This window comes from Acipenser ruthenus, chromosome 26 (genome assembly GCF_902713425.1).
Source record: "Acipenser ruthenus chromosome 26, fAciRut3.2 maternal haplotype, whole genome shotgun sequence".
NCBI lineage: Eukaryota > Metazoa > Chordata > Actinopteri > Acipenseriformes > Acipenseridae > Acipenser > Acipenser ruthenus.
In genome coordinates, this window is record NC_081214.1 from 5425934 (window position 1) to 5441950 (window position 16017).

Below are 16017 nucleotides of genomic sequence, written 5' to 3' on the forward strand. Positions count from 1 at the left end.
CTTCAGCTGATGCACGTAGCATGTGGCCACCTGGGGAATGTAAGCACTTTTATCTGGCATTAAGCTTGTTTCCTCACTTCCGAACAATGTCCATGCATTGTGCATTTCTTTATATGTATAAGATATGATCAGGCATCATATCAGCTTCATAGACATAGCGCTTGCCTTACTGCCAGTAACAGTCCCCTTTACAGAATAAGCAGCTACTTGACATTATTAACACTGCAGTTACTTTTATATCAATCATTTCCTGCTGTATGTGGTTACTATGCATTGCAAATGAGGGATAACAGCAGCTGGGTTTAAATGATATGAACTATTGAACAGCATCCCTCTGTATCCTAGTTGTATGATGCAGTTATTCAGTGGATAAATGTATATTATGTTTGTTACTACTTTATATGCTTATTTATGAACTTTAGGAGGCTGTTTTTTTTAGGGTCCTTGTTAAAGAAATGGGGACCCTTATTGGTTGATCTTGTATGTCTGTCCGTCACACTCTTTACATTGCGAACATGATAACTCAATTTTATACAAGTGTTTTTAACTTTTCACGTACTATGTGCTTATTAAGACCCTCTGTACGTATGCGCGTGGCTGTGTAGTACAAGTGGATTTATGACCAACACAAATTTCTTTTGACCAGCAGCAGCTGTAGAAGTCTGCATTATAAATCTGTTTGTCAAGGTTTACTGCTGCTGGTTCACCTGGGGCTTTCCTGCAAAAACAGTTATTTTAATAAATAGCCCTTTTTTAAAATAAAATCTGGCATAAATGTAGCGTTCTTTTTATTTAACTTAAAACAATATACTGCTTCCTGGCTTTGCCTTCAGTTAAGAGCAGTGGTGTTACCCAGGATAGAAGTTACGTTATAGTAATCTAATTTAGATTACTGTATGTGTAGTATATCGGAGGACAAGAGGACACCGTTTCAAAGCTGACGTGGGATTCTGAACTTTGCTAGCTCTCTCTTAGCTGCCAAAATGTTTGTGCACCTGCTACTAATTGAGCACATGCTGACAAACAAGTGTCCAAAGCAATTGCAATGTGTTTGAGGTTTGGCTGTACCAAACAACCAATAAGAGGAGAAATGTCTTGTCATGATATGTATAGATTATCACCAAGTGAAAAAAAAGCAGCTTCTGTCTGTTACATACAGATAAAATCCTGCAGATTAACTTGACAAGGGTATTGACCTTAAAGCCATGGAGAAATTAGCCAAGAAGCTTTTCTGCCGTACTCAAGCGCAGAAGTCAGCAAAGCTCAAAGGAGCGAGAAACTATACAAAATAACTTATGACTAATAATGAGAACCAAGTTTGTGTCTGGCCATCTGAAGAATACCCCAAGGCTGCTGTGGTATTTTGGCCACTTTCCCGCTTCCCTCTTCCCAAGGAGAATGTCAGCCTCCAAGGATTTAATCCTGGTAATGGAAGTCTGTGGAATTAGTGAAAACAGATGCATCAGCCCATCTCGACGCAGCATCATGGCAATAACAGACATAATGGGAGAGATTCACAAAGCCTTTTACTCCGAAGTGTCATTAGCACCATTGAAAAACACCCTTTAATGTTTTCTAAAACCAGAAATGAACAACTCAAGAATAGCTAAGAGCTCTTGAATTAAACACCTTATGCTATATTTAAAGGTCTGCCTTTAAAAGATGGTGTTAGTGAACTTGATCCAAATACAATGTTCAAACTCAGAAAAAAGAAATCAGGCATTAATAACTTTTTTTAAAGAAGCATAATAAATGAATGCAAAAATACAACTGATATATGGGACTATTCACAGCTTTGTTTATTTTGTGTTATTTTTCTAGAGTTAAAAGGAAAAGACAAAGATATAAAGCATGCAGTGCTAGAATGTCTTTTTTTTATGTGTTCTAGAACATTGACGTCACTAACTTCAGCAGCAGCTGGAGTGATGGACTGGCCTTCTGTGCCCTGCTCCACACATACCTGCCTGCACACATCCCCTACCAGGAGCTGAGCAGCCACGATAAGGTAGGGCTCGGGCTGCATTCATACACTGCAGTGCTGTAAACTAAGAACTGTATGAGCTGAAGAAATGCTACAGTGCAAACCATGACTTTGATTTATTGGATCAATGTCAGGGGGGATTGTAATAAAAAAAAAAAATAATAGTAATTCCCATGTTATTTCCTTCATAACATTGAATATAAATAAATGAAGGCCTTTTTATATCCCTTTTCCTAATGCAGAAGTATGTTTAAAGAATGTTGTCTTATGCCCGGAATTTTGTTTGAATAGGAACATAAAAAAAGAAGTCTTGTCAGTCATATAGCAGCGCTGTATTACCCCAGCGTAAGGCTTTTCACAGACAAGCTTTTTAAATACAGTAACAGGTCCCTTCAACAGGTAACATGTGTTTTGAAAATAATACTAGCCCCTATGGAATTAAAGTCTTTGAAACATGATTTTATTACTGCACTGCCATCTTCTGTATAGCTTCCTATATGCTTGATGCAGCCTGCCCTTAACTTAACTTGCAGTAGTCTTGCATTCTGTGCCATTTTATTAAATCAGGCTGCACACAAATGAGTTAGTCTTTGCAAGCAGCTTTGTAAATGCGAAAGCTCTGAATTGTTTGTTAAACACTTCCGATGGTGCTGAAACACATTCTCATGAGCAAACAGCATTGTGTCTGTAAAGACAAGTGTCCAATCTGCAGCCAGTGCCGTAGCTAGTTATTTTAAGCACCACTTGAGGCAAAAGTCATTGTGTTTATGAATCATGATGAATTATAAAAAGAGGCCTTTTGTTTAATAGATTCAGCTGCTGGGTGTAGAAAATCAACATACCATATACTAAATTAAACACGACCATGGCATAGTCAAAGTAGTTTAACCAAAGTGGATTCATGACAAAGTACCTCATTTAAAAGAATGGAAAGCCAATGAGCTTTATTTTTAACCAGATGAACAGAAAAATGATTGCGATAAAAAGAGGGAGGTCTACATCGTCTCATCTTTGAACAGCTGCAAAAGGTTTTGAACTTCGACCACTTTGACCCACTTTCATTGAGATCTATTGGAATAAGCTTTTAGATAAACTGTGAGGCGACCCCCTTTCCTGTGTGTCTGTGCCCACTGAAAGCACAGCTGTTAATAAAAGCTGTGTTTGTTGTTTTACAGAATAGAAATCTAACGCTGGCTTTCCAGGCTGCCGAGAGCGTGGGCATCAAGCCGACCCTGGTAAGTCCCGTTTCTGGTAGGGCCGCAAGTTTCAGAATTGGTGTTTTTCCTTTCAGAACAAATAAATGGCGCTAATGACACCTTCGCTGTGGGTGGCAGAAACAGGGTTGTCTTTCTCACAGGCTGTTTGCGCTGCATGATTTTTGAGGTCATAATCTCATTCTGCATAAACACCATTTGAATAGTTTCAAATCCTAACTAATATAAAGTGAACGTGTTGGATAGGGAACATTCAAACTCAGAGTTCATGGGAATTGACTTTTTTGTGTTGCAGGGCCCCTATGAAAGCTATGTAAGTTAATGTCTCAGGCTACTGTAAGTTATTGACGTTGCCTCTGCTTCAGTCATTCCTCTTCCTCAGGGACAAATGAACAACAGATGCCAAAATACTGCACTTGGAATATCCTTACTGACATTCACCACTTGAGTTGATCACCCAATGTGTTTCACTTTCCATGATTTATTTATGTACATTTTTCACATAAGGATATACCATTGAAGAAGGAGCATATCACCATTTTAGTAATTGGTATGCAAGTTTGTAAAACGTTGCGTAAACCGGGAGTGTCCAATCACAGTCCTAGATGGCGATTCCACTCCAGGTTTAACAATTAAAATAAGATAATGAACTACTTCAGGGTCTGGGTGGAGGGTTAATTGGTTCAATTAAATAATTTAGAACAGGGTCGGAACAAAAACCAGGGGTGGAATGGGCAACGCTGGCCTTCCATGGCATTAATCATAATCGAAAAAAGCAAAAGGCCTCAGCATAGGTGCTGTTATAGTAAAATACTCTCGCCCATGCCTGATGTAGATCACACAACAGAGCAAAGCTCTCAGGGTCACTCGTTTTGAAAATGTTGTACCCCCCCCCCCCCCCCCCCCCGTGACATTTATGTTGATAGTCACCTTTGAAGTCTCGATTTGACCTTTTGGGAGACAGTTTCTCACCTCTGACCGTCATCTCGCTGATTGAATTATTACCATATCAACCATAGAATCCATAGGGACTAATATTGGTTTAGTGTTTTTTTTGTCTGAGCCCCAATAACAACACAAGGCTATGTGAGCCTGTATATTTTTAGTATTTCATATGTCCATACATCTGTCTGTCTGCCAGGCCTTGGGTTGGCTTGCATGCTCTTTTTCTATGTTAACGTTTGTTTGGTAAAAATGTTATTTTTTTTTTTTTTTTTAAATAATCTGTTGGTGATGAATGAAGATTTGGGAATAGGGTTTTATTCTAAGACTGTTAAAATCAATAGAATACATAATGGAGCCTGCATATTTCATATGATGTTTAGACTCTACGTACCCAAACCTCCTGGGACGGTCAACATAAAACCCTGGAAAAAGTTAAATAATTTAATAGCTTCTGTCTTGAAAAATCAAGACTTTTCTGGTACCGTATTTTACATATTGTAGTTAATGCAGATACAGATAAGTCTGACACAGAAAGTAAAAAGTATAGTAAGCCTACACATATGTGCTTTGGTTCTTAGAGGTCCCCATTAATTTTGTACCTTGCACAATGCTGGTATAATGCTTGCACCCATTGTTTGTTTTTTCAAGTTCAAATTTTGCAACTGCTTGCAAAACCCTTGCATGAAATCCCTCCTCATCCGTTTATCAACCTTACATGGTTCTTGCTTTAAACTGTCATTTAGGGTCTTGCATGTCCTTGTGTTGTGTATTGGTATGGGACTGACAAAACGAATCAAATACATTTTCACAAAGATTACTTGAAATGGTTTTAGCACCAAAGAGAGACACAGTGTTATCATTATGTTTGTTTTTTGTTGTTGTTTTATTTTATAAGCTAATGGAACGGATATTTAAAATAAAGTTTTGCTTTAGAGCAGAGGGGACATTTTTTATTCATACTGTTAAATGAATCTTAGGATGATGGAGCATGAGAATCAAACAGTAATTGAAGTTTGTTTATCGGGCTCAATGAGATATGCTCACATAACAAGGTTACAGGTCACTGTATTATAATCAGAGCCTCAGCCATCCTATAGATCGTTCTACCGTGTCAGTCAGCTGCCTCATTTAAAGATGATATTGTGATTCATGTTGTATTTTACTTGGAGCTCATGTGTTTTCATTACTTTGAATAAGATGAATCGAACATGGAATATATTGCAATCCAATCCATTTACTCAAACTTTATCCATTGGCCTTCTTTATTGATCTCAATGCGGGGCGGGGCAGGGGGTAAAATAGATTAATACAGAGTTTTAGATCCCCACTGTTCAAATCATTAAGAGACCTCAGAACTATACATGCTGTATACAGTGATATCTTCCTTCTGCTTCCATTTGCAGCCTGTAATGAACAGAAGGTTACAGGGTCACCCACCAGCCGTCTTTCTTGTTAAAAAATCTTTTATATCTAATGTCAGAGTGTTGCTTGACGCGTAATCTTCATGGCGCGGTTATTGATCTGTATGGCACATGTTTAGGAAAATCCATTAAGCTGTTCAAACAGAGATTGTTCGTCAAAAGAAAATTATTAGCATATCGACCTGTTTATTTTGTTCAGGATTGCTAATAATGTGCTTGTAAGAATCAGGGGTTAAAGTTCAGGTCTCCGAACATCAAAATACTGGATTCAATTCCAGCCCAGCCACTGACCAGCTGTGTGACCCTAGCACCAATCATTTCTCCTTGTGCCCTAGTACCTAATATGTTGCAATTAATTGGGTCGAAGCAGGAGCTGTATTGAAAAGCTCATCTTCACTTAAGTTCAAGTCAAGCTGATTAACCCTCGTCTGGATACAAGTTCAAAGTGTTAGTGGCCAATAATGCACTATGTCTGGTGGCTGGTAAACTTTAAGCTGGGGGCTTTCTGTAAAGTTACTGGTATAACAAAAAGAAGTCTATTAAAGTGTCCTATAAGTCAAGCACAAAGTTTTTTCATTACCAAGACTTGGGGAACCGTGCAGTCATTTTAAGTTACTTGCATACCAATTCAATAATAAATACCAGTTATCTGAAAATTCTTACTCTATACTTCTAGGGTTCTGAATTAAACACAGCTTCGTAAATGAATCATTTAGCTACCTTACTCCAGTCAATACCCTTATCATGAGGACATTTCTCAATAAGTCATTAACTAACGTTGCGCTATTTCTATACGGTGAGCTCCAAACAGCTTTCTCAAATTGCTGGTAATCTTACTTGTAAAGGCATTGCAGGTGACAGGAAATCAACTAAAGGTGCTCCAAGAGCTGTTCAACCTAATAAAGGAATTCTGTATTTTAAATTTACAACTCTGTTATAAAATTAGTATTTTCCATAAAATCTGTTAAGCAATAAAACGGACGTGGGGCCCAGTTCTCCAGTCTTTAGTTAACTGTTTTTTTTTTCCTAGACCCAAATAACTAAGTAATATAATTCAAGGGCCCTATTTTCCACTGTGTTCTACTGATACAGCACTGCTCATTTGATTTAGTAATGTCAAACGATACTATAATCACACATTTTAGTTTCAAACTTGATATTGCATGTCCCTTAAACTGGGATATTGAACTTAAATAAAGGGACATACCGGTATTCAACGCAGTTTAATAAGGAGAAGTGTAAACTCCAGCCTGGGGGGTGTACTCATGAGTAGTTTGCTTAATATTTTTGAAGATAGGGCCCTTGGATTGGTAGAAGTTCATGGTGATGTGTGCATCTGGAATGAATCATGGAATTCCAGTGGCAGTGTTGAAATGTATCATGGCTTATTAGAACCACTAGGGTGTGCTCTCACTGGCTGTTCCCAGGACAGTGTGGGTGGAGTGAGTGAGCTGCCTGATATAACCGAAAAATCTGTTATAGGTCCTTCAGTTTCACTTAATTACCCATGTGAGTAAAAATAATGGAAATGATTTACTGGGTTTAACCAATGCAGTGCTCATCTGAGCACGGCATTACTAGGCTGCAGCTGTAGATGGGTGGACAAAATCAAGCAGAAGCAATCACGTAAATATGAGCACAACCATAAAATATGTATGTGATTAGTAAATGTACTGAATGTAAGATTCAAATCAAGCAAGAAAAGGAAATGTGGGGATCCCCAGTGCAAGTGAGGTTCCAGTCCCAGTCTTGTAAGGAGCACTGTATTGGCCTTCAAGCTCCCGTAGATTGGGCATACACTAGTTCACCTTATTTAGCCACTGATCTTTAGTACTCTTAGATTGCTTAATGGGTTACAGTGCTGCGGTGACATGGGTAGAGAAACTGGGCTAAAATAGGAACAAAGAAAAAGACGTGCAAATGAATGTTCCTTGAAATATGCATTCTCACGTAACAAGGTGGGTATAGGTTTACAGTGATCTGTGCTTTACTGCAGTGCTTATTTTAAGCCATACACCTTATTGCTGGGACTTATCTTAAACATGTGACTCAAGCCTCTGCAAGATTAAGCCCCCAACAAAGCCGATTGAGAGGTTATCCCAGATGTGTCTGTTTTATATCCCTGAGCACTTGGATATAGATCCAGTGGTTTCATTAATTTATTTATTTGCCTGGTACATCTTATAATGCAGCACATCACTTAAAACAAATGGAACTAGGTTTGTCTTGCAAGGACTTTGTGACCCAATTCAATTCACTTTGTAGCTGGAGGGAAGCATTTTGGGGAAATGCTAAATTTGTAATCAAATTCTGGGCAAGGAGGATCAATATAATTCATGAATAGGTAAATGCAGGACGTTGGTTCCACATGAGAAAACAGAAGAGGTTTCTAACTGGAGGCGACTAGTCTCTGTGGTTTAATTGTGTTAGGAGCAGCTTTGTAATGCATTGGAAAGAAGACAATCCTAAGCATTGCACAGGAGATGAGAGAATGTTAGTTCTGGGAAAGAACTGGAATAAAATCCAAAAAGTATAAACTTGAAATCCCTTTCATGTTGGCTCACCAAAAGGTTTTTTCCGATGTAATGAGTCATCTGAAGAGTGGCTAGGTTAATAAAATAAAAAAATGTGCTTCTCATACCCATAAATCGGTGCTGGGATTAATGGTGTGATATGCAACCCATTTAAACAAAAGTATGTGCTGCATCGTGCATGTATATATTAATCAGGTTGCATAGGCAGCTGGTCCTCCTTTGTAGCTGGACTTCAGTACATGTTTGATGAGTTGATTGCTGTCATTTTGTTTACTCTGCACAGGACATCGCGGAGATGATGCGCACAGACCGCCCGGACTGGCAGAGTGTCATGCAGTACGCTGCTCAGATATACAAGTACTTTGAGACCTGAGACTGGCAGCCTGGGAGCGAGGGGATGAGGACTGCACAAGCACATTGCCACTTTCATAGAAGTCAAAGCTTTCATCACTGCCTTTCAGAGCATACCCAAGTTTACCATTAACTCTCTGTCTTGTGAAACTCTTTTGGAAGATGGCATTTGGTTTTATATTCCAAGGTTAAGAATTTCAGCACCTCCCGATCTAAAATAAATAAATAATACTAAAAATGCCACAAGACTGACGTGCAGTACTAAACAGGTACATGTATAGGTAGTTAAAGATGTTGCTTTTCAACTTAACTGATTTATAACTAGGGCTGTTAGTTTTCGGGTTTTATTTTTTATCGCATGATGTACCTTCAAGCACATTTTGAGCCGATTCGCTTTCTTAATCCAACGCTAATTACCAAAGGAAGTTGTTTCTTATTACCCTCATATCTTGATTGAGTTAACGAACAATGTGCATTCATCTCATCTGATTTTATCTGAACCTGCATTTCGTTCTGGCTCTAATCGCCGAATGCCATTTATTAATTTCCACTGTGTTAGTTTCTGGTAGTGCGTCGCTAATTTAAACAATCTGGTATTCAGATAAGGCTTACAACTATTAATTAAGGTTTAAAGGGAGTGAGGGAGATGGAAAATAAAAAAACGAAAACTAGAAAGCCCTATTTATAACCCACCATTTTTAAAGTGTTTGAACAATAGCAACTTCATTTACTAGCTCTTTGACATAGGAAGCATATATTTATTTATATTACATTGTATTGTTTAATAATTCTAAATATTATTAAAATATGAATAACTGAATGAATAATTGTCAGGTTTCTTGAATGGTTATTTAAAGCAGGAATTATACCTGAAGTCACAGCTGCTCAAAATGCTTTTGACCTAAACCTTTGTTAGCATTTCTGAAGGCCAATCCAAGTTGCAAGTTGAAGTGTAGTTTGTGTGTTTTGTTAGAGTGCTGCTAAATAAGAACCTTGCTTTGAGAGAAACCCCAACTAGCCAACCACACGGGGACATCTGCCAATTCTTCCTGCAGTTGCCATATTATTTTTTTTTATAATCTAGACCATCAATCTCTGACATCTTAATTAACATAAGGCCCTTCTCAGTCTGAGAGTCAGAGCCCAGATGCAAAAAGAAACCACAAACCACATAACCTACATTGCATACCACCCCTCACACAAAAAATAACATCATCCCTTCTCTCTCAACAGTGTTCACAAATCAAATAGAGAAGCAGCAGCAGCAGCCCTCCACCACTTCTCCCCTCTTCCACCTGGATTTTTTTATTTTTTTTTTAACCACCAGGGAGTTACTTGAGGCAACAAACCACAAAACCGTCTTCCATAATTGCACTCAACAAAACCCAGCACCCACCTTGAGGGGAATCTTCTGTCATCCACTACCCTCCAAGTCACGGGGTGGAACACAGAGAAGGGCTTGGGTGGGTGGTGCATTAGTCAGTCATTAATCAGCTCTCCACCTCAAAAGGGGGCTCCCCTCTAAATAGGAAGAAGAATTATTAGGCTCAAATGAGAATGAAAAAATCCCCAGTTTCTGCTCAAGTCAAACCCCACACAGTGTTAAGGGCCACTAGCCTGCCAGGATTGCTGCTAAATAGAGAGAGAGGATGGGGAACAGCTAGCAGCATAGGGTGGTGGGTTGTCAAACTTGTGTAACTGTCAAGAACTGTTAAGTGGTGCATTCACAAGTGTAGTACTATACAAAAGACACATGTAAACTCTCTCCTTCACTATATGAAGTCAAGAGCAATCTAGTGTGACACGGGGGACTAGTAAGAGTGGATTCCATAGAGTATACATGTCCATCTAGAGGCCATTGAAACTAAAATGGCCTGAGAAACAAATACACCCAAGTCCACAGATAGCACAGCCATAAATAAATACCTTAAAATCTGCTCCTCATTGCTGCATCTTCCTGTTGGGGTGACATTTGCCACCAATCTTTTTGGCTGGCAGCTTCTTCTACCTGACTCAGAAATGTCTTCATCTAGACAATGTGGGGAAGCTATAAAAAAGGCTAACAAGATGCTTGGATATATTGTGAGAAGTGTTGAATTTAAATCAAGGGAAGTAATGTTAAAACTCTACAATGCATTAGTAAGACCTCACCTAGAATATTGTGTTCAGTTCTGGTCACCTCGTTACAAAAAGGATATTGCTGCTCTAGAAAGAGTGCAAAGAAGAGCAACCAGAATTATCCCAGGTTTAAAAGGCATGTCGTATGCAGACAGGCTAAAATAATTGAATCTATTCAGTCTTGAACAAAGAAGACTACGCGGCGATCTGATTCAAACATTCAAAATCCTAAAAGGTATAGACAATGTCAACCCGGGGGACGACTTTGACTTGAAAAAAGAAAAAAGGACCAGGGGTCATAAATGGAGATTAGATAAAGGGGCATTCAGAACAGAAAATAGGAGGCACTTTTTTACACAGAGAATTGTGAGGGTCTGGAACCAACTCCCCAGTAATGTTGTTGAAGCTGACACCCTGGGATCCTTCAAGAAGCTGCTTGATGAGATTCTGGGATCAATAAGCTACTAACAACCAAACGAGCAAGATGGGCTGAATGGCCTCCTCTCGTTTGTAAACTTTCTTATGTTCTTATGTTCTTACCTGGGGTCTTAAGGATCAACACCAGAACACAAGGAGGGTCTTGAATTACAGGGGTTTGCAGGCAAGCAACCAACCAACCAACCAACATGTTTCTCTGAACTGGTGGATAAAAAAAAAACAGATTGTTTTAGTTTTACAGTATGTTTTCTCGGACCATGACAATAAATAAATATTATTCATTAAGTAGTTACTGGTAACTTCTATCAATACCAGACCTTGGAGAAGATTCACATTTGGTTGGGTTCCAAAATAGGTGAATAAGACACAAACACATTTGTGTAGCTACACTCCACTATCACAACCAATGTCAAGTAGAATTCAAGAGAAGGAAGGGCAACATAAACTATGATGTCACCCCCTCTTTCTGAATGATTGATTTCCTGTGTGCATAGCTAAATGGTTCAGTTTGTTTTTTTTACTGCTGCCATTCAATACAGGGCTGTTAAAGGGAATAAGAAAAAACAGACATACCTGGCCCCATTCACACTAACAGATGCAGTTTTCTCGTAGTCTGAAATATTCCAAGGTAAATGCACGGGTCAGGGTTGCCTTCAGGGTCAGGGCTCACTCACAGAGGCTCTATTGCTGCTGTTCTTTTTCACTTTTCTCTGTAAATGAAAAAACAACTCCATTCCAGTCAACAATTAAAAATGAACAAGCAAGTCAGTGATATTCACCCATTTGCCACAAGAGTAAATACAAAAGTAAGAGTGGTCAGTAACATCCAAAAGTCTATGCACACATGTAAAGACAGACAGCGAACTCTACAGAAACTGAAACCCTCAACAGCTTGTGCTAATGAAGGTCTAAACCATAACCCAACACAATTCAATGCAGCCCCCTCCAATATATCCCCATCACATAAGAAAAGATGACACCCCCCCCCCTCCACTCAGCAGCACCAGAACCACCTTCTACCCTGCAACATACATTCTTCTACAGGCAGGATGTCAGCTGTTGTGTCCTATACGAAGGCCTAAGACTCACTGTAACTCCATTCCCCCAGAGTCCAAGGCTGATTATTATTATTATTATTATTATTTATTTCTTAGCAGACGCCCTTATCCAGGGCGACTTACAATCGCAAGCAAATACAAATACATTCAAGTGTTACAATATAAGTCATACAATAAGAACAGGAAATACAATAATTCTCAAGTGTGACAAACCACAATTCAATAATACAGCAGATAATAGTGAAAGTTACATCAGGATATGATTAAATAGTGATAGTTACATCAGGATATGATTAAGTACAAAATACAGATTAAACACTTGGCAGATTACAATATTCTGAGGTACAGGATTAAATGCAGTAAAATAGGGGGCAGATAAGAGCATAATAAAGCATATTTAAATGAAGGGTGATAGTGTCCCAGGATACAACAGAGGAGTTCTACAGGTGCTGTTTGAAGAGGTGAGTCTTAAGGAGGCGCCGGAATGTGGTCAGGGACTGGGCAGTCCTGACATCTGTAGGAAGGTCGTTCCACCACTGCGGAGCAAGGGTGGAGAAGGAGCGTGCTCGGGAGGCAGGGGAGCGTAGCGGAGGTAGAACCAGTCTTCTAGTGCAGGTGGAGCGGAGAGGTCGAGTGGGGGTGTAGGGAGAGATGAGGGTCTGGAGGTAGCTGGGTGCAGTCTGATCAAGGCATCTGTAGGCTAGTACAAGAGTCTTGAACTGGATGCGAGCGGTGATCGGGAGCCAGTGGAGCGAGCGGAGTAGTGGAGTAGCGTGGGCGAAGCGAGGTAGAGAGAATTGTCCTGATTGTCCTGGCTAAAGTAAATCTGCTCCTGCCTTCAGTGGATCCTCAGACTGATGCTACTGCAATAAACCAAAAGATACATATACTTAAGAAAAGTCATTATTTCAGGAAAAGACAACTCGCCTTTAAAGTGAAACGTCACACCTGTAGATATTATTGTGCCCCATTCAGATTTGACATGACATAACTTTTTTTTTTTTTTTTTTTTTATTGTGGGAGCCTGTGCTGAACAGAACAAAAATATTATGGGTGGGCTGGGTATAAGAAAATTGAGTGAGGGGGGGGGGGGGGTTAGAAAATATATCCTGCTGTTGTCTACGTAAGAAAAAATGCTTCTATAAAATATACAGAAATACATGGAAGCCGCCTTTTGACCAACCATACAAGACTCAAGATTATTATTATTATTATTATTTATTTCTTAGCAGACTCCAGGGCGACTTACAATTGTTACAAGATATCACATTATACATTATTTCACATTATACAGATATCACATTATTTTTACATACAATTACCCATTTATACAGTTGGGTTTTTACTGGAGCAATCTAGGTAAAGTACCTTGCTCAAGGGTACAACAGCAGTGTCCTCCACTGGGGATTGAACCCACAACCCTCCGGTCAAGAGTCCAGAGCCCTAACCACTACACCACACTGCTGCACTGATTGATCAAACGGATCAATCATTTGAGTTGACCGCAAAATAAAAGATTGCTTCAGAAACTACTCAAGTTGAAAAGCGCATTCTAAACTTGGAAATACTTCATCATGTATATGGTATGCAATCTGACAGAAGAACAAATAATCTATACTCAGAACCCAAGAGGTTACAAATAGCAAGTGCTACTTACGACACTTGAATCGTGTTTCAAAAGCCATCAACAAAATCGCTGCATTTCAACTGATGAGCCAGACATAGGGGATACAAATTGTTCTATTGATTACATTTGAGAGTTAGCAAATAAATAACTACATTGATGTGCTTTGGAGACACTTCACTGGAGCTTTGGGAATTGCAATTCACAGCCAATATGCAAAAACACTATCTGTGCATGAGGATCGTGGTTGGATCAACTCCCACAACACAGTGTGCTTCCTGGATGTGGTTTTATGGTTAAAAAGAAATATTGGGTAATGGAAAAAAGCAAGCTTTCAATTTAGTATCTGTAGCAAAGGTATAATTGAAAGATGAAGAATTATGTTGCTATTATTTTACCCTGTTCTTCATAATGGGCCAAGATCAACCAATGCAATACAAATCACAAATTGCTTTACAATATATATATATATATATAAACGTGAACATAAGAGCAGGTAAAAAAGAAAATGTTTTAAGCCTAGGTTTCAAAACATTCAGAGTCTGCATCTCCAATAATTCAAACTTCAGGAAACCACAGGGAGACCAGACACCTGTCATGGATAAACTTTTAGGACCACAAAGTACTTTCCTTTGGTTATTCCCATACAAGTCTTATTTAGGTATTAAATAAAAAAAAAACATGGTCTGCATTGTGTCTGCCTGAGAGGTGAGTGAGGGAGTTCAGCTATTGGTAAAGAGTTGGCCCAGAGAAATCACTCAGCCACTTACAATTTTGCATAACTAGGAGTTTAGATACTGAAAATACTGTAGGTAATGTATATGGCTCACTGAATAGGAGATGCCAATAGTGCTGCAGTGCTTTCTTTATTAGGCCTTTAGGTAGCAGTGCATCTACATGTAAGCAATGCATGGATTGTTTGTTTTCACCTTTGCTTATATAAATCAATGCACTTTGAAATCATTAACCTCCAACCTACAGGAGTGACCATGAATATTTCACCACCTCAGATCTTCATCCATCCTGAAAAACAAGGTTCAGACAATACAATTTTGACTTTGGAAGATGTATAAAAATAAAAATAAAAATTCCAATAACCAGTAAAGTGCATTGCAATGGCTGTCTTATTGTAAATCAATTAGTTTATATGGCATTGATCACTGTGACACTAACGATGAGGAAGCAATAAGGGTTTCAATATTCTCATCATTTTGCAAAATACCTACAATCAGAGTCTCCTGGAGCCTTTATCTTCACCACTAGTTGTCTTTGTAAGTGTTCTGTTATATTTAAGTGATAAAACACAGGAGTATTTTATACATAGGAAAGGAAAATGTAACCAATTCCTAAGACCTACCCTACGTTTGAGCTGTCATCCTTCTGCCAGTTTGGAGTATGGAATGCACTACCACTTCTGGTCTGCAGACGGCTCCTCAGTTACTGAAGGGATTTCTAACAGCGGGCAGCCTCTCATTTACTGCAGTGCATATTCCATCCACTTGTTCTGTTCTCTGTTCTCAGGTTGGGATGGAAAGCACCTCCTAGCAATTTCTAGAAAGCCTCCAGGAACAAAGAGCACTACTTACTCTGTCTGCTTTTTAACTGCAATCCCATCTCCCCTGTGCTCTTGCAGAGGTGCACTGCAACAAGCTCTTGAACTGTGCAGGCTTTTGGACAGGTGACCGTGTGGTCCTGTGTATTTACATTACATTTCATGTCAAGGCGGAGACAATATTGTCAGGGGATTAACTCACACAACCTTACAGCCCAAAGACACCATTGCTGACCTCAAACCCCAGTGTTGTTGAACTGTGATCTTAAGTTTTAATAAAATTCCAATTCCCTGTATCCCTGCTGCTATAGTGCAAAGAACAAGAACTGTAATCAGGCATTCTGCAAGTTATATTACCGTGGTTTTTTTTTTTTCAGCATTAACTTTTTTTTTTCTTCAAACTACTGTACATTATAAGCCAACTCAATAAATTAGCAAGTGGGCTTGTAAATTCAATTGGAAAGGGCTATTGATTCACTAAGGCCAGATGTTCACTACCATTAATGTTACTATTCAGACTCATTGACTATCACTGATTACCACTGCATGGCTGAGCCAATTAAATAAATAAATAAATAAATAAATAAAAAGAAATGCAGTTTAAAAGAATGTGTGTAACTCTGAGCTTGCAAACAGCCACAGTGAGCTATCTTATCATTTAAATTTAAAAAAAAAGCAATTTAAATCCAATTCATCGTGATTGATTATATCAAATACCATGAAAGAGTTATCTGACCATGATATAAATATATATTTGGAGGTAATACACTGTACTATGCAT

At 38.9% G+C, this 16017-nt stretch overlaps 2 protein-coding genes and 1 long non-coding RNA gene across 9 annotated transcripts in view; 1 reads left to right on the forward strand and 2 right to left on the reverse strand.

Annotated features, from left to right (window-relative positions):
• Nucleotides 1-9329, forward strand: part of LOC117430373 (cytospin-B-like) — a 79917-nt gene extending 70588 nt beyond the window's left edge. For 5 of the 7 annotated variants that reach the window (XM_059001017.1, XM_059001016.1, XM_059001015.1 and 2 more), the window contains exons 13-15: nucleotides 1889-2005; nucleotides 3157-3216; nucleotides 8379-9329. In XM_059001017.1, coding sequence (XP_058857000.1) covers nucleotides 1889-2005; nucleotides 3157-3216; nucleotides 8379-8468 — 267 coding nt within the window. In that variant the 3' untranslated portion in view covers nucleotides 8469-9329. The remainder of the gene's footprint in view (nucleotides 1-1888; nucleotides 2006-3156; nucleotides 3217-8378) is intronic. The other 2 variants (XM_059001021.1, XM_059001020.1) reach the window with 2 other exon arrangements.
• Nucleotides 9330-9846: 517 nt separating this feature from the next.
• LOC131701677 (uncharacterized) lies at nucleotides 9847-11708 on the reverse strand. Its single transcript, XR_009308943.1, has 4 exons — nucleotides 11576-11708; nucleotides 11105-11203; nucleotides 10373-10454; nucleotides 9847-9967 (listed from the first exon to the last, which is right to left on the reverse strand). It is a non-coding gene; the product is annotated as an uncharacterized LOC131701677 (long non-coding RNA).
• Nucleotides 11709-12006: 298 nt separating this feature from the next.
• LOC131701695 (zinc finger SWIM domain-containing protein 7-like) overlaps nucleotides 12007-16017 on the reverse strand; it is a 34896-nt gene continuing 30885 nt past the window's right edge. The window contains exon 7 of the mRNA XM_059001170.1: nucleotides 12007-12923. Within this exon, the coding sequence (XP_058857153.1) occupies nucleotides 12921-12923 (3 nt within the window). The 3' untranslated portion in view covers nucleotides 12007-12920. The remainder of the gene's footprint in view (nucleotides 12924-16017) is intronic.